The sequence below is a fragment of the Psammomys obesus genome, unplaced genomic scaffold, assembly GCF_907164565.1.
Source record: "Psammomys obesus unplaced genomic scaffold, mPsaObe1.curated_primary_1811, whole genome shotgun sequence".
Lineage (NCBI taxonomy): Eukaryota > Metazoa > Chordata > Mammalia > Rodentia > Muridae > Psammomys > Psammomys obesus.
Genome location: NW_026588752.1, coordinates 8,488,402 through 8,507,814, shown reverse-complemented (window position 1 = coordinate 8,507,814; position 19,413 = coordinate 8,488,402). Strand labels below are relative to the sequence as shown.

General features: G+C 35.8%; 1 protein-coding gene across 4 annotated transcripts in view; it reads left to right on the top strand.

Annotated features, from left to right (window-relative positions):
• The window catches only part of Cpeb4 (cytoplasmic polyadenylation element binding protein 4), a 63,204-nt gene that overhangs the window by 34,899 nt on the left and 8,892 nt on the right, over positions 1–19,413 (top strand). The window contains exons 3-7 of one of the 4 annotated variants that reach the window (XM_055604528.1): positions 3,128–3,178; positions 11,389–11,412; positions 13,013–13,186; positions 17,181–17,270; positions 17,796–17,914. In XM_055604528.1, the coding sequence (XP_055460503.1) occupies positions 3,128–3,178; positions 11,389–11,412; positions 13,013–13,186; positions 17,181–17,270; positions 17,796–17,914 (458 nt within the window). The remainder of the gene's footprint in view (positions 1–3,127; positions 3,179–11,388; positions 11,413–13,012; positions 13,187–17,180; positions 17,271–17,795; positions 17,915–19,413) is intronic. The other 3 variants (XM_055604530.1, XM_055604529.1, XM_055604531.1) reach the window with 3 other exon arrangements.

Sequence of the window (19,413 nt, the reverse complement as noted above, 5' to 3'; positions counted from 1 at the left end):
GTTAACTAATGATTGCTATACCTAGAAATAATCAAAATATCCTTTAGTAGTTCTAAATAAGAAGTGTAATATTATTTGATACTAAAAGAAATGAGCTGTCAAGCTCCAGGAAAGATGCAAGAGAACCATACATCCTCAGCAAGTGAAAGAAGCTATTCTGATATGGCATGATTCTATGATTTCAGCCATATGATATCCTAGAAAAGGGAAATCTATAAAAGATCTAAGACTTGGATAATAGGACAGAATGAATAGGTGGAACACAGAAAAATCTTAGGATAATGAAACTACTGTGATTCTGTATCAGTAGATGCATATAGATGCATGTTATACTTTTGCCTGAACACTAAGAATGAAAACCTGTGGATTTTTTGGTGTTAATGAAATGTTCATTTGGATTCATCACTTAAAACAAATGTACCAATCTGGTGCTTTTGCTGTGAATTTAGAAAAGAACTCTCTAGGTAGATAGGTAGGTAGGTAGGTACTGAGACAGATAGATACCATATCCAGTCCTTCCCTGGGAATATGCAGCGAGTCCCACTGTGGTCTGTGGGAAGGGGTAGTCAGGACCTTAGCCACTGAAAGGGAAAATAATGATCAGTATTGAGCAAAGAAGACAAAGCACAGAGGGAGAGTGGGGATAGCCTGTAGAAGACTGAGGTTCTGCATAGCATGGGTGCTTAGGGAGGATTTTCAGAAAGGGAGAGATAGTTATTACCCATAATTATGAATGACTTTTTAGATTCGTTAGTTGTAGAACGAATTTACAAAATTGGGAAACAATGTGAAACTTAAAAAGAAAAAAAATCTCTTAATGCTACTGCTAATAGTTTAAAACTGGGGGAAGAATTCTTGATTGTTCCAGGAGGATGTCACATGCATATTGTATGAGCCTCTTGATCAAAGCTGGTGCTTACCTGGTAGTAACCCTATCACAAGGCAAGCTAAAGCCATCAGTTCCCAGGATCATGCTGTGTCTTGAATACAGGGTAGAACGGCTTTATTTAGAAAGGTAAGGAGCAGACCAGGAACATCACTCACCTAAATGTGGGCACACCACTGAGCACAGCCAAATTTTGCATCTGTGAAGTAAAAGTATTTCTCTATCCTTAAAAAGTACCCAAAAGATGTATTTCTGGTAAGTTTGAACTTTGTTCAACTAGGCCAGACAGTGTGGTAATCTGTCATTTGGATTCCCATTGCTGTAGCCTTTCTTAGCCCAAAATAAGAGACATTATGGTTCACGTGGAACAGCTCTGGTTCCTACTACAGTGCTAGCACTAAAGAAGTTAGAGCACGTCTGTCCTCAGAGATAGATAGCCCTTCTCAGCCCTTAGTCTTAATCAATTTAAGTGTTTTTGTTAATGTATTGCCTTCTTAGTTCATCTTTTTAAAATGTTTGATGATGAAAGTGGCTTTGATCGTTCCTGTTAACTCATTTGCTTAAAGGATTGCATAGCAACAAAATCTAGACATACATTTCATTAAAGAAAATCAAGTGAGGACTTTCCACAGGTTTTAAACAGCTTATGTCACGTTCCTTGTCATGCATCTCAGGTCTGAGTATGCTCTGGCGAGAACAGAATCCCGGCTGTAGGTAAAGCAGTTTCAGTAGCATTTACCAGAGATGTGTGCTTGACCTGCGCATCAGCAGTAAGGAGATAAACCAGTGCTTAGGCAGAAATTGAATTATCAAACTCAGTTTCCTTTTCCCTATCTCCATTCCTGTACTCACTCCCGAAATAGAAATAAGCCAAAATCTTAACGAGAGCAGTTAATTTAATCTTAGAAAGCCTCTTTATTTGATTTTAAATTTGTTGCAAAGTTTATTTGGTTGTGGTTTGCTCATGTTGGACCCCAGCTTTGGGGATGTGGGTTAGTTACAGATTCTGGTAGATTCTTTTTGGTCCTGTGAGTTCCTTTCAAAGGCAAGATTCAAACATCGAAGCTTCCTTCTGAAGAGCTGTTTTATGTAGTTTTGTGTTAATGGGACCACATTAGCTCTGGTTCTCAGATTCTCCATGAACTGGGTGGAGTCTTGCTGGCATTGAGAGAAGGCTTGTGCCAGCCTGAAGGCTTGCCAGAGTCTCTGCTTTTCCACAGCCCATAGGCCTCACAGCTCTGTGAGGCTGTGACTGTTTCCTAAAGGAACCTTTGGGCAGTTACTCCTGACTATAGTAGAGAATTAGCAAGCAGGTTTTTCAGCAATTGCTGAGGGCCCTCCACCATTTTTCTGAAGGTGGGTAAAAATGGGTACATGGAGTATGGAGGCTTAAAAATGTTACCTCAATTATATTTACACAATATATATTCAGTGAGGATTTGTAGTTTTACATGTAGAGGTGCTTCAAAAAAGAGAAATACAATCTCTTAAAGGCAGAGAAATCCTTTTGCCTTCCCTTAAACAATTTGAGTACTCTCACAAGTTTTTTTTATTTTGTTTTGTTTGTTTTTTGAAGTGGAAAGTAGCTTGAATAGTGATCTTTAGCTTAAAAATTTATGAACCATTTCCAACTTGGTAGCCAAGTAACCATGCATTTATTGAGTGTTCACTGCTCATCATCAATGTCAGGGCTTTGAGCTCTTTCTAGCAGGTAAAAGTCAGACAAACTCTCGTTTTTATTTTCACTTTGCACCGCCCAAACACCAAATTCAAACCTGCCAGTATGCCTTTGTTTTTTTTTTCCAAGGAAACACCCACATAAGAAAATACTGTAATTGCATTAATTACATTCTCCAGAAAAAGTAACAACCAACTTAAATGAAAAAATATTTCATAGCTTGTAGGGCATAAGATTTCAAGATTGTTATTATAGATTGATGTCAAAACACAGTGGTGTAAAGGAAAGTGGTGATTTAGAAACAAAAATGACTTACCAGTTAGGGAGTTAGTATGTTATAAATAGTTAAACATGAGGGAGACTTTATTACCTTCAGATTTCCCCTTTGGTACATCCATGCTTAATACATCCTCTGATTCACTATGCTCCTTAGAACAAACCCATGTCCCACAATACAGATTTGTAAATACTTTGCATATTAGAAGCCACCAACTCTGTTCTGTTATTGAATACGTTTAAACTATCTATGAAAAAAATTAGTAACGGCCTTCTTTTACCTTCAGGTCGTCTAAACTATTCATACCCAGGATCCGATAGTTCTCTGCTTATTAATGGTAAGTGATAATTGATTTACCCTAGTGAAGTGCACAAACCTGAAGTTAGTATTAGGTTGAGAAAATAGAGTATTTGTGCTTCAACAAGTGCAGAAGTGGCACTAATTTTTTTCTGCAATTACATTTGTTGATTGCTCTTAATTACCTATTTTAATAGTAATTCTTGCCCATCAAAATTGTGACAGAACCTTTTCTCTAAAAAATATTGAGAACTACTTGATTCATTATTTTTAAATTAATGAAGGGAGTGAATGTGACTCCCCTAATGACACAGACCACCTTCATCAAATACTAGCTAGCTTCTGTAGAGCAAATGCCAGGAAAAGAGAGGGTAACCAGAAACTTAGAACCAGAAAGAGGCAGCCCAAGACCAGTGCTTTACATTGCAAAGAGAAAGTCATTCATTATTACCACCAAGGAAAGCATGAAGAATGGAGATGTATTAATGTTTAAAGTTCCTTCCACAGAGTCTCCTTCCCTGACCGAGGCACTACTAATGTGCCCACAAACCCTCCTTTTGTATGCGCATGCCAGAAGAAAGTTAAAGTTCACAGCGAAGGCAAAGGCGTCTACTCAACACGATTTTAAAAACTTTAAAGGAGTATCTATTTTGATATTACAGTTTATAATAGGTGGAATACAGAAGTCTTTTATTTGCTAGTGTGTGCACGTGCACGCATGCACACATGTGTGCGCACCTGTGTATTTTAAGATTGTTTTTATTTTATGTATATGTGTCTGTATGAGTATATGTCACGTATGTGTGGGCTCCTGTGGAGGCCAGAAAAGGGCATTGGATTCCTTGGAACTGAAGTTACAGTTTATTGTGAGCTGCTATGTGGGTGCTTGGGAACTGAACTCAGGTCCTCTGAAATAGCAGGAATCAGCCGTAAGCACTGAGCAATCTCTCCAGTTCTGATTTTTATCCAACTTTCTGTTAATTTCAAATCTCTTAATTCTTCTGTCCTCTAAGAATTATTCCTGCTGTATTCTCATCATTCCTCAAGCAAGCAGAAACAATAACAACAAAATCCATCTTATCTGTTTCACATGGCAAATGAGGAAAATGATTGTTATAACTAGGTCTCCATTTAGTTACTACTTGAAAATGGTGTCCTATGTGGAATATACGTTGGTTAGCCACCCTGCACAAGTCAACAGGAGAGTAGATGAATGACAGATGCTGGGCCCACTGACTCTTCTGGAAGTGTGTAGTGTCCTAAGACCTCACTCTTGATCATACTTGAATCTCTATATACTCACTACCAAAAATAAAATAATAATAATAATAATAATAATAGCAATAAATATCTATAAAATAATGTCACTATGCTAGTCTATAGAAAATTATCATAATATGCTCATAATATAGTGACACAAAAGTGGCTAACCTAAAACCCACCAACCTACTACCTAGTGGAGATGGCATAAGGAGGACATCCCAAGCAACCTTTACTTCTTCCTAGAAACGAGTTCCAGGTACTGGAAATTAAATGAGCAGAGAGTTGCCATACGGCTGACTGACCCTGGCTAAGTGGTTGGCTTTTATCTGTGTTCATTTCCTCATGAGGTTGTTTGGTTGGATCAGTTGCCTCTGGCTCTCATCATTGTGAAGAGAAAAAAGCTCTCTAGTAGCTTTCCCTCAAAGATCAACACATTCAAAATGTTTAAATTCTTTTGTTATGCCTTTATTTTTCTCTCCATTAATGTTTATTTTATATGAATAGTTTATTTTCAGTGGCTCTTACTTGGCAAAGGAAAAATAATAAAGATGAACTTTTCCCTCAAGTACTTATGTTTTGAACTTTTATTGGTTCAGTGACTATAGAGGGAAGCCAGATGCTTCATTTTTACTGGGTTTTTACAGAGAAATTTTATTATAAAAGTATACTGACTGGGGTTAATATCATCTCAAACTGAAAGATGTGAAAATGAAGGAAACTAAAAAGATATTAAAAAAAAAAAAAAAGAAGAAGAAGAAGAAGAAACTCTGGCTCCTTAGGCCAGACCTATGAATGTAAAGTCAAGATTGTCATGGCCTCAGGTGTAATATCCAGCTTCAGGGGGGCCAACAAACTAGGTTTTGTCAGATGTGACCTAGTGTTAGTTTTTAGTAGGAAACCAGTAGGACTAGATGCCAATTTATCCATTTGTAGTGAAGAATGAAACTTGTGCCGAAACTAAGAGACTCATTCATTCTCCAGCATTAAAGTCAAATATTCTAGACGATTATATAAGTGGGACCAGGAGAGATGGCTCAGTGATTAAGAGCATATGCTGCCCTTGCAAAGGACCCAAGGACTTATTTCTCCCATCTCCAGGGAGATCCAACACCTCTGGCATCCTCAGGCACCTGTACCCATGTGCAGAGACCAACACACATAATTAAAATATAAAATAAAATAATTTAAAAAGATTACTTAAATCTAAAGCTGTTAGGAAATGAGGACAGTGAGACCTTCAGCACCTTGATTTAGGTGTGGGTGTTGGCTGTTCTTTTAGCCATGTTTATAAAACATTCTTGCAAATGGACCACTTCTATAATAAATTGATCTTAATGCACTGATTCTTAGTAGCTTTATTCTTCTGTTAGTTTAGATTTTTAGATGTATTTATTTTGGAAATGTAATATGTGTAAGTAAATGTGCTTAATGAAGACAAGCTCAGAATTACAGAAACCTTCCATCTTGTAAGTTTAAAGATTAAATATAACTAAATCATTACCACGCCAACACAATAGATAAGCTAAAATATTTTTTTTTTTTGCTAAAAATATGAACATTAAGATTTACAAAAAGGAACAACAACAAAGATTATTAAGATGAGTCTATAGGAATTGTCTGGGATGCACAAGTTTTTTTCTTTGTTATTTGTTATTGAGATGAATAACGCAAACCACTGCTTTTAAATGTAGCTCCCCCAACTTTTCACTGTTTTTAAAAATGGATAATAAAAGCCTGACATCATGTCACTTTATCACCAAGACTGGAAAGGCTGCAGAGGGCTGCTCTTCCTGACCATCATAGTTTATTCAGACTAAAAACCATATCTATGAAGCACTGTGTTTCTATATCTTCCAGAGCTTTACCTCACTAGTGTCAGCAGTCAGAGCCTTTCCACCCTTTGTTGAGATTAAAAATAAGACTTACTTATACCTCTTACTGAACAGGTCAATATAAACATTTGAATTTTGACTGATTTTTATTATGTAACTTGTTTTGAAAATTTCAAGCAATCTCAGAACTGAGGAAATGGATGTAGATCCTAACTAAATAAAAAGAAAAGATCCTGAATTTTTTTCCAAGTTATATCATTGCAATTAGCATACACAGTGATAAGGGGCTCACATAGATCCCATGACTTCTTGTTTTGCTATGCTTTAGTCACCATTTTCACACTAGTCAGAGACCTTCATGGACTAGTGACTTTTCAAAGATGTGCCAGTGTAATCCAATCAATCGTAATTAAAACTTCTACAGCACTGTTGCAGAGTATCACACACCTTGCTTCTATGTTAGTTATAGAAGGTTTGTTTTTTATTTTTTCCTGGGGTGAATTTTTGAGTTTAGATATATTTAAAAATCCAAACTTTCTAGCTACTTTTTGGATTTCATGTTAGTGATTAGTTTGCTGAGGGTCAGTAACAAGCACACACACTGTGACTTCCATAATAGTTTTTTCCCACACTTATAGAGTAACTTTTGGGGGGCTATAGAGACTAAAATTCCAAGATCAAGGTATGTTCAGGAGTGATTTTTCTGAGACGTATCCTTGGTATACAGATGGCTTCTCCTTACGTAAGCTGCCCTCTTTATACATCTGCATCCTGGTTTCTTCTTAGGACAGAGGTCATGTGGGACGAGGGTCCACCTAACTTTACCTCTTTAAAGACCATATTTCCAAAAGCTGTCATATTCTGAAGTCTTTAAAGGTAACACTTCAGCATATAAATTTGGGTGTGGGAAAAATTCAACCCATAAATAAGGTCTTTTACTATTAAATTTTATGTAAGAAGCACATATGTTTTATGGTTCTGAAACAAAAGCTTGAAACTTAGTTTCTCAGTTAAGCAAAAGTGCTAAATATGAGCCAGAGTTAACGCTCAGTTTTTTTCTGTGACCTAGTTAAGCACTAAGTTAGATGTTGACTGAAAGACTGATTGTATTCATCTTTATGTTTAAACTTCATTTTACCAAAGGAAACTAGCAGTCACTACCACTGCTAAAAAAGAGAAGTCTGTACTTTTGTTCTATCAGTTTTCCCTTTATTTTTATTTTCAATTCTCCATTGTCTATTATTTTAGCTCTTAGAATTAACTGTTTGAAAGATAAACTTTGGGCACAAGAAATATCCAGAACAACACCAGAATGTTAGGTTTTGAAACTCTTTTATGTAGTTCTTTTCATCTGCTGATATCTATTCATTTAGAAGCATTAATTGTTTGCTTGTTTCAGAGAAGTGTTGAGACCTGTCTTTTAAAGGTTATCAAAGACACTGTGTCTTAGTGACATGTTTTTAGAATGAGAGAGGTTTGCCTGGAGTGTGAGTAGAAATCTATTTAAAAAGGAGGGTATAAAATGTAGACTATAGTCACATTCTTTGAATGCTACTGTACCAACAAACTAATGTGACATAGGAAATTTTAATTACCAGATATGTGTCCAAATTAATTTTGAAAGTGAACTTATTAAATTAGAGACTGATTATAAAATTATTTAAAACTATTACTTGCATCTTTGTTGGACTACATGTCTTGATCCCAGATGTAGGCACTGTGTCAGCTTTTGGGATCTATCGTCTTTTGTTCACAGATTAATAACTATAAGCTTCAGGTCTTTGAATTTTATCTTTGTGTGTGTGTGTTTACTGGTACACATATCCAGTAATATTTGCTGTATTAAAAAGGGTCACATAACAGGTATTTTCTTTCTATAAATATATCTTGGTATGGCTACTTTCAAATGAGGAAAAAGGAATGCTTATTAAGAAACAAATAATAACTCACCTGTATAATGAAATGTGTGCACAGAGAGAAAGAAACCAATTTTTCTGTACCTTCTTTGCAATTCTAGCCCACAGATTAATGGAATGTTTTACTAGAGGGCATTTGACTATGAATATAAGGCTGATATAAAAACCATCTGGAAGCAGTCCTGTAGAGACATTTTAGAAACAAAGCACTTATCAATAAATGTAATAATAAGGATCCAGACATTATAGACATTTATGGCCACAATTTTCAAGCGTATTTTACTATTCTTGGCTCTTGTTAGTTCTGAACATTAAATCACTGAACACTCTATAAGTTCAAAGTGAGAAATAAAAATAAAGGTAGAGAGATACAAATAGTATTCATTTTAATTCTAATGGAGACTGGGAGACTTTTATTTAGCAATATAAACATGTATCTTTTAAAAATCATAACAGTATACCAATACGAGCATGTGTCTGAAAAATCATAAGTTGACCACTTAGTAACTTTGGGAAAATAAAATTCTTACCACAGTGTACTTCAGCTCACTTAACCAGAACTTTCTTAAAACATGTATATCTTTGTGAATTTTCCTCCTTGTCACTCTCTTAGTGTTTGCAAAATATGAAACTACAAGCTACATTTTTTTTTATCATGGATTAGAAATCTATGTGATGTTTCTCCCAGGAAAGTCTGTGTTTCAAGTATTTTATCATAGTATGTGTTCCAAATATACCTTGGTATCAGTGGGGAAGGAGTCTAGTTTATCTATGTAGGATAAAAAGGCAGCATTTAGCTTTCAAGTAGTAACTACGTGGATCTGGTTATGTTCATCAAAGTTTGTTTACTTTTCCACATATGTCATATCAAAATCCACATGCACACATGTACAAAATGTAAGTGGAAATAAAAAATACGTTCTCATTTTTAATTTCCAAACATTATTTTTCAGTACCAACTAGTTCATACCAACTTTTTGTTTTACTTTTTAAGTTTTTATAGTTGTAAACATTGAGCACTTGCAACCTATTTTCCCTTAATATGGGAAAAGGTGTCTAATTAGTTTTCAGACATTAAGCCTGGAAGTTTATCATAAATGCCTGTACAGTAACCACTTAATTTTGTGGCACATAAATAAAAATTGAGAATTCACACATTAAAAAGTTTTACAGATACTTTAGTTATTTATCTGTAGCTCTTACTACTATTGAAGGTTTTGAGGTTTTGTTAATTTTTTTAAATGGAAGCTATGTGAGTTTTTATGTTGGCTTTGTATCTTTTAAAAACCATTCTTTAAAATATCTGTTTTCTCAGAAATTGAAGCAGCATCAGTCTACTTTTAAAGATAGAACTCAGATTCCCAAGTCATTCTTTCATGAACTGCTTTGTCTTTGAAGTGGTTATCTAAACAGAATGTTCTCAAGCAGACTCCCACTTTTGTGATGTCACTTGTCTTTCTAACCTCTGCCTGGTAAGTTGGAAAGTAGCTCTTTACCTGCTAGCCTTGAAGTCCCTGAAATGAACACTTACCAGGCTTTTCTTGAGGAAAGTGTTAGTGCTGTTTTAGTCCATTTGCTCAAGTAATTCAGTGGAATCCAGTGCTATGTAGTAATGGAAATGTATTTTTGTTTTGCAAAATACTCACCTGGTAGTTTTGAGTTAAACTGATTTGTGTTGTGTCCAGAAGACCAAGAGTGAAAGTCCTAGAAGTTTTAAGAGTGATATCTAACTGTGAAGAGCCTATCACAGTGTCCTATTTAAAGCTAGTCCCCAGCCAAATCTCACTACATTCTTGGTCTGAACATGGCAGCACCCTTGCCTGTGCCATGGCAATCCTGATACTCCTTTAAGATCTTACCTACATTTTATCCCTGCCACCCCCTTTACTTTAAGGTATTTTTCCTCTCTGTCCCTGTTGCACATACTATATAATCAGTAGAAATGTATTCCCCAAGGACAGTCAAGATTGATGGTGGTGTTATATACTGTGTTTTCTCCTATACATACATATGTACACACCTGTAATCAAGTTTAATTATAAATGCAGTATGTAAGAGATTAACAATGATAATGAAAGCTAATTTAAAATGCATTGTAATAAAAAATGCACTATAATAAAGTTATATGGATATAGTCTTTCTCAAAATATCTCAGAAGTGACTGACAGTCAGCACACACAGCATGAACACATTAGACAAAGAGATGATCTATACCAGGTTCCATAATGCTACTCAGAACTTATAAATTGTATTTCTAGAATTTTCCATTTGGTATTTTCAAATTGAGACGTGCCATTGACAACTGAAACCATGGAAAATGAAAGGGTAAACAGATGTCAGTGTAGCAGTAGGCATGGCTTACAAATGCTATGTGACCCTGTGGTATATATGATCACTGGTTCCTTGAGGTCAAAGCCTCAGGTTGTTTTATCCACTATGCTTAGCAAGACCACAGGGTCAGGAAATGTTGCATCAAAGCCCTTGAATAGGGTAAACTTTCAGTGCCAGTTCATTTCAGAGAGAACTTTCCTCAGATCCTCTTGGTCTAAAGTTTATGCTGTTTCTTATGGATTCAATTAATTACCTTTTCTTTCTTTCTTTTTGTTTTTTAACTACAACTGACTTGAATACAAACTGTCAAACCTTAAGTTTTGAACATTTGGGACTGGGTAGAAGCTTTTTTTTTTTTTTTTTTTCCTGTTGGTGGTGGCTTGTTTGCTTGTGGATATAAAACTGTTGCCTAATGACAATATATAAATTGCCTGAATTTTTTATTTTTTAAGATTTTTCTTCTATTTGTTGTGGATAGAAAAATACTGTAAAAATGTGTGCTCTGTAATGGCGAAGTCATGAACTCAATATTGATATGTTTACTAAATCATTAAGCATGGAAATATGAGAGAAAATATAATTAACATAGTGGTAAATGGTGTAGATCATGTCACACACAGCCTTAGCTTCATAATGTCTTGGCCCTTGGATGATGATTTCAGCCAAAAGTTTAAAACAAGTGAAGTTCAGTAAAGATTGGTGTCTTTGAAGTTCTTTTTTAAAAACTGCATGAAACTGACCACCACTGTCCAATTCCTTGGTTGTTCTTACATAGACCAGGAAATGAAGAATGTGGCCATCTTTCCATTTCAAAAACTCATAGATGAAATCACACTGGATTCTTTGACAATGTTTGAAAGGTTGTTTTTTGTTTGTTTTTTTGTTTTTTCTTCTCATTTGACATGCAGCAAGGACTTATGGGCGAAGGAGAGGTAACATCAATGTTTCTCACTTTTGAATGTATCAGTTCTATATGGAGAGGACTCGGGCTCACCCAGTTTATAATCTCTGTGGGGAAGGAGTGAAGGGAAGTAGCTGGGCTTGACGTATACAGAATTGTGTTGTAGTTGGAGCTGTAGACATTCTAATTGAAGAGACTTAAAGAGCTTTGACAAATTAACAGAATGGTGGGGCTTAGATTTAAATTGTTAGATTTTTAGCTTACTTATAACTAAATATTTGCCTTTTTAACTCCTTAAAAGAATTTAAAAAATTTTTTAAAGAATTGAATCCTTAAAAGCTAGACTTTTCTTAAAAATATCTCAATTGGAGAGTCATTTATACTTAAGTAATTTTCATCAGCTTGCTTTACGAAGTAAACAGTATACATTTGTTTAGTTTAAAATCCAATGAACTCAGTAAAATAAGTATTCCTACAAATGCTTTAGAAATCAGAGCGGATTTTAGAGACTTACTTCCTAGACCTTTCCAACTAAACTTAATTTTCTTGTCTGTAACACTTTTGCTCTTTTGTATGACCATTAAATCACTTATATTTAAAATGTGATTTTTTAAAAAGATCATTCAGAAAGTAATCTTCAGTTGTAGAGCCATTTGGGGTCATAATTTACTAATAGCATATAGGACAAATTTGTGACAAAGACACTGTTATTGTCTATGCTCGGGAATGAGACTTACAACCGTGGCAACCAAACGGCATGTGAGCATCCCAATAAAGAAAGAGACTTGAGATTATTTCTAGAGTTACAGTTGACATTTCCTCAGAGAACAACTAACAGTAAATAGCAGCCCGAGAGAGGAGAAAGCTTGAGAGAATGCAGCTTTCTGTACCTCTGTGCTTCGTTTATAATACTGACATTTTTATTTTCCTGCCAGGTAAGTATGGAAAGACTTACACACATTGGTTTTTCTAGTCTTTTCTACTTTCTTATGTATTCCAGATATTTGTAATTTCAGTTTTTAAAATAGTTTTTCAAAAAAGATGGCATCGTTGGTAAGCTGGTGATCACTCAGCTAATATATCTTTAGCATGCCTCCAGATCTTAAATTCTGTAAGACTAGAGCTGAATTGGGTACCAACATTAAGTGAGCCTTGATTATATCCTAATAGTTAAGGTAAACTAAAATGAGTGCTCACTTAAAATTCACTTGCTGGTTTTAAGTACGTTCTTAGGAAAGTGTGTAGAGGCACACTCTTTTGCTCCATTAAAGAAATTTATGTGACCAGCATTTTATAGCCAAATTTAATATTCTGTGTCCTTGTGTAGGTTGCCATGGGGTACTTGCCAAGGCAGTGCAGTCTGCTGCCAACTGCTTTCAAAGGAGTACTCTCTTCCACTATGCTTCCATTTCACATGTTGAAGCATCTGCATTCCTGTGGGATGCTTGAGTAGCCTCTGTTTAACCATGTGTAGTCAGTAGACTTAAAGGTGATAACATTCAAGAGCATAAATGATCCTGTAGTGAGCAAATAAAAACAGCTATCTTAATCAGCTCGTGTTTTATCTGGTGTGTACTAATTAGTAGCAAGGAGCCTTTTCTATTAGCTTTCTGTTCTGCTCTCTGTTTCAGGTCAGTCTTCATTGTTTCCCATGGAAGATGGATTCCTGGATGATGGCCGAGGGGATCAACCTCTTCACAGTGGCCTGGGTTCACCTCACTGCTTCACTCATCAGAATGGGGAGAGAGTGGAACGGTATTCCCGCAAGGTGTTCGTGGGTGGATTGCCTCCTGACATCGATGAAGGTATATTCAGAAAGGACTATTTGAAGCTGTGTGCCACTTGGTGGCCCATGGGGAAGTTGTAACTAGGGTTTGTTGTTGTTGTAGACCCTGTCATACCTGTCATACCTGTCATGCCTCTTTAGTCTTGCTTACCTTGTTCTCTTGTCTGTCATCTATCATACCATAAGAGTAGTTGCAGAAAGAAGAGGAACAAGATTGTGAATATGAGCTGAAGCAAGGATCAAATTCAAGGAAAAAGAAGGAAGATATCAGAGAAGATTTCCCAAGGAGTCTATTATAGACAATATGGCTTTAACTGCTCTATTCTGTTTTGTTCAGTTTTATTGTTTTTTTTTCTTTCCTACCTTTCATTGTTTCAAGCTTTCAAATTTTAAATTAAGCATGAACTTTAAAAAATATATACTCTATACTTGTACTACAAGAAAGAGAATCTTAAAAGTGATTAAATTATATATAATATAAATTATATATATTCATATACATGTATATATATATATATTCATCCAGCAAACATTTAGGTGTTCTCTGAACAACTGCACTGTTCTTCAAATTATTTATAGAAGTAAATGAGAAGGTCCTTTTTTGCAGAATCTACATTCTTATGTGGGAAGGTACATAAAAAGTATGTAAACACAAAAGAAAATGTCAGAATAGTATTGGAAAGCAAACAGTATTATGGGGTCTAGCATGCAAGGAGTCTTCTTAGATTGGATGGCTAAGGAAACTCACTTTAAGGAGGTAAGATTTGAGCTAAAACTTGAGTCGGTAGCCAGCCATACAAGGACTTGAAGGGATCAGTTATCCAGAATATTGAGATCATTTCTGGGTTTCAGCAACCGTAATAGAAATCACAGGGGCAAACCGTCCAGCAATCATACAGTCTTGAGTACCTTGTTTCTTTTATCTTGATTTCCTGAGTGGGAAATGGAAGAATCTAATTCATATCGAGAGCGTAGAATCAATTCTGTAAAAGTCTGTAAGATCTAATAATATTTAATCACTTGTCACTTAGACTGAGATTAAGTTTATCAAGCTTCTAGAAGGTTATAACAAACACACTTGTTACATAACTTGATAAAACTGCTGAAATTTCATTTCCATTTACACTCATTCTCCATACCATCCTCAGAATGCAGAGTTTGAAAATGCAGAATTGTGCAATAAAAATTACAAAATTTCTATGGAATGTGGGATAAGAGGCAGATCATTTGAAATTGAATAAGCTTTGTACCTGAAACAGGAACAAAACCAGAATTAGTACTTGGATATAACTTGAACAATCCAAGCAAGTCAGGTAGTCCAGTGTGCTATGGCAGTGCCCCTAAAGCAACAAAGTTAAATGCTGCTTGTGGTCATAGAAATATGGTAAATAGATAATGGACCACTGAACACCTGAGAGGATGCCAGGAGCCAGCCCTCAAAGCTGGTTCCTCCTCTCTGGCAAGAGAGCCTTACATGTTGCATTTGGACTTGATTTTCTTAAGCTGGACCTGAGAGGGTTCCAGCTTTGCATTACACAAGCAAAAGCTTTCCCTTTCCTACTGAGGATTATAGTTAGTTCTCCTCTCACCATCTAACTCACCTTGCTCAGGAAAAGTCACTTACGAACCAGACAACATCCAAGTTAGTCTAGCAGCATTCTCCTGTGAGTCAGTCTCATTTGAGCCAAATTGTACAGCCAAAACGGTATAGCAGAATAGACTGCACTATTTCACAGCTGTAGGGAGATTAAAACAAGGGAAAGAACAAGACTAGGGAAAAAACATGAAAAATTGGAGTTGCAGTTGAAATAGCAATATGTTTGTTGGTTTTTAAAATATATAGGTATAAAAACATTTATAAACATATTTGTGTATATATATATATATATATATATATATATATATATATTCATTTATTTCCCAGCTTTATCTACTGAAAGAGACTTGGAAATAATGAATACCCTCTAGCTATGAGCATATGGAATTTTCTCTTTGCTGCTAAAAGGAACCAAGACTTCATTTTTAAAAAGCATTCCATATGTTGATGTGATTGTAGAGGTGAGACAGGAAAACAAGATTTGGAATACCTTCCAAAACCATAAAGTATGGAAGTGCAAATAACAGAGAAAGTTCAGAGGTCTTGGGAGCTCTTACTGGCCCATTCATGGAAGAGGGGGGGAGGCAGAGATGGGGAGAGAGAAAAAAAAGAGAGATCAAGCATTAATATCAAGAATCAAAATAATTAAAGAGAGAACTGTTTTAACCTGTTGAATAAGGTAGGTTGTGTGGATATAATAAACAACTAGAAGAAAAAACAGAGCTCTTTCATACTATACAATACTGATGGGGAAATATAGAAGGAACAGTGGAAACATCATCAACATTTAGCAGCCATTATGTTGGTTACATATCTATCATTGGGTACCTTCTAATAGGTGGCATGACTAATACAACAGGATGCTGGTAGTAGATAACACAGTATTCCTTACAAAGTGCAAAATGAATACAGAAAGGAAAATGGTTTCTTGATAGAGAAACCAGGCAGAAGCCAAGTGACCAAGATCACTGTGAGGTGGCACAGTACCACTTGATAACAATATTTGTGTTTGGGATATATAGCATGAAACTGGTCTTAAGGAAGCCGAATAAATATCCAAATGAGGGCACTTCTAGATGGAAATACTATAGAGCAGGCTGCTTATAAACACCAGGAACTTTTCGTAGTTCTGGAGGTTGGGAAGCTCAGTGTCAAAGCATTGAGAGGTTCCTTGCTTGGTCAAAGTTTTGTTACTAGTCATTACTGTAAGCTTATGATAGAAGTGGCAAAGGAGCTCCCTGGGACCTCTTTTATGAGTAAATATGCTAACTACTGTTGATGGGGCTTCTGCTCCTCTAACCTCAGTTCTCCCAACTAGGGATTTGATTTCAGCATGAAGATTGGCGAGCTGGAGTGCACAGACACTAAGTCTATAGCAGCATGCTGTAGAACAGTGGTTCTCAACCTTCCTAATGCTGCTAGGAAGCTTAACACCCCTTGATATAGTTCCTCGTGTTGTGGTAACTTCCAATCATAAAATTATTTTCATTGCTACTTCATAACTGTAATTTTGCTACTGTTATAAACCATAGTGTAAATATCAGCCATCTGATATGCAAATGGTCTTAGGTGACACCTGTGAAAGGGTCCTTTGACCCTCACCCATAGGTTGAGAACCACTGTTATATAGAGTGAATGTGAAAAACTGAGAAGGGCTAGTGCTAAAGGGATATGACAGTTAATGCAACATGTGCTCTAGATGAGACTCTCGAGCAAGTGAAGTTTCAGCACTGGAGAATAATTGTATTAGTATTGCTTTCCTGATACATATAGAGTTATAAAAGGAAGCAACCTTGCTTTGAGCTGATACCAACCATAGAATTTGGGAATTATAAAGCATAATGTCAGTAAAAGATGATGGATGGGTAAATTGTTTCATATATGTATCTAACTAGAGGGTAAAGAGGAAAAGGAAGAAGTTGAAGGCAGATATGACAAGTCCTGAGTATGGTGACTACATGGTACAGTATATAATACAAGAGCTGTTTGTAACATTATTGGAGATAGATTTTTATTAAAGGGGAGAACAAGAAAATCAGGTGATGAGGAAAAATGGGATGCAGATAATAGAAATGTGAATCGTGAAAGAAGATAGAAAGTTAATTGTTTTCAAGTTTTATCTCTGTCAGGTTTTTTTCCTTTTTTTTTTTGTGTGTGTGTGTGTGTGCTGGATAAGTATATAAAAATGTAATTGATAATGAAAATTTGAAACCCCAAGTGAAACTCCACAGCTTCAGAATGTGTATTCCAACTGTTTAGGCATTCACTGAGATGTGTAGACTTTGGGACTTTGAGTGGCCACATTATTCTATCTGTGGGACATTTTTATTTGTGACCTCATTACAGTAAAGTGATTTTATATTACAAAAACTTCTAAAGCTGATACATTTAAATCTACTATTTTGTTTTTCATTAGATGAGATCACAGCGAGTTTCCGACGCTTTGGACCTTTGATTGTGGATTGGCCTCATAAAGCAGAAAGCAAATCTTATTTTCCACCAAAAGGTAGTTCTTGAGATTTCAGTATTGAAGTACATTTTATTCTTAGATTGTCTAATATTGAGCATTTTCATATATGTTTACTTTCAGTGCAAAAGTTTTGTTGTTGAATTTATATTTTTCTACATGTGTTTTTAAATTTTCTACCTACTATACTTTTAATTCAATTTTCATTACACATTACAAGGTGTTTCCAGATACTTCCAAGTGGAGCTGGTGATCAGGCTCAGTACTTGTATCATACCTGACAGAGTTCTGCCCTTCTGGACCCATGTGGTGAATCAGGAGAACCAGCTCCTGCAAGTTGACCTTTGACCTTCATGCAGGAGACACACACATGCACAGAGAGAGAGTTTAAAAAGATGCTACCAAAACGAGCTATTGAAGTGTTCAGAATTTTAGTAGGAATCTTGTTTTAATTTTTCATATTTTCTATTTTTCCTTCCTTAATTTTAGTTTAAGCTTTTTATCCTATGCATGATAAAGAAAGCAAAGCATTTAAGTCTTTACTTTCTGTTTCTTTCTTTCCAGGCTATGCATTCCTGCTGTTTCAAGATGAAAGTTCTGTCCAGGCTCTCATTGATGCATGTATTGAAGAAGATGGAAAACTCTACCTGTGTGTATCAAGTCCAACCATCAAGGATAAACCAGTAAGTGTAGTTTAGTGTGTTTTTCAAAATACAGTTTAAAATTTTGATATAAACAAAATTTTGATATTACAACTATTCATTTTTAAAACTGGATATCTGTTTCATATATTCTTATGATTGTGTTTTCTATGTCAGCAGTTATTTCATATACAGAATTTTATTTCTGAAAAATCCTGTAACTCAGTTCCAATTTACATTGTACTTTCCCTTGAAAGGTCGCACTCTGCAATAACTAACATCCTCCACCAATTCCGTTCTAAAAGTACTTTTATGGATATATATTATTGTTTATTACATACCCATTTCCAGAAACCATTGCATTAAACAAAATAAACTTGGTGGAGTAGAAAAAAAAAAGATTACCTTTTGTTTATGCCTCCATTCACCTGCTTTGTGTAAAAACATCTTATGGTTTCTACTTAAATTTATATGTTTGAAAACAGAATATAACTATATGTATTTTTTGCTAATTTTATACATGAATACCATATTTAGATCACCTACCATCTTCCTCCAGCTTTTAGAAAACACCCCTCCACAATATTCTCACAACTACATCATCCTCTTCATTCTTCTCTTCATCCTCCTCCTTCTAATAACTTAGTCTAATTAGTATTGTCCATATGTGTGTGTGTGTGTGTGTGTGTGTGTGTGTGTGTGTGTGGTAGAGCCATCCTCTAGAGCATGGTCAACCAACTGAGGGCCATACTACTGTCTCTCCCTAAGTAGACAACAGCCAAAAGCATTAGAGATGGGGTCCTATGAGGTTCTCCCCTACCCGTGTTGGAATTGTGACTAGCTTGATCTTGTGCGCACAACCATAGCTGCCATGAGTTGGTATAGACACTATTTTTTAGCATCTTCCCCAACCTCAGCTCTTACAGGCTTCCATTCCCTCTACCTCAGTATTCTTAAGCATTTGAGCGAGGGAGTATGAGATTGGTGGCCCATTTAAGTGAGTACTTTACATTCACATATTCACTGCACTTTGACCAATTGCGAGTCTCTGTATTAACCACCATCTTCTGCATAAAGAAGCTTCTCTGGTGAGCAGTATGATATGCTTAATCTGTAAGTATAAAGATAAATATTTAGAAGGCAGTTTGATACTATGTTCCTTTAGCAAAATAATAGTAGGTTCTCCTCTAGAGCCAGTGACCTATCCAGCCACAGTTTCTTGGCCCAGTTAATGGTATTAGGCATGAATTCTGTCTTCTGAAGTGGGCTATGAGTCCAATAGAAAGCTGTTGGTCACTCCCATAACATTTATGCCACTATTACACCAATTAGCAAATCTGCCAGACGGGTTGTTATTGTAGCTCACAGGTTCACAGCTGGTTAAGACTGTTGATGACTTTTCTTCCCCAGCAGCTTACAAAGCACCTTCTAGTCTGTAAGTGGGAAGGTTTAAATGGAGAAGAGGATGAGGGGGGTAGGCCAGAGGAGATGAGTGGCAGTGGGGCTAACACTGGGAGTGTTTGAAAACAATTAATTTGTAA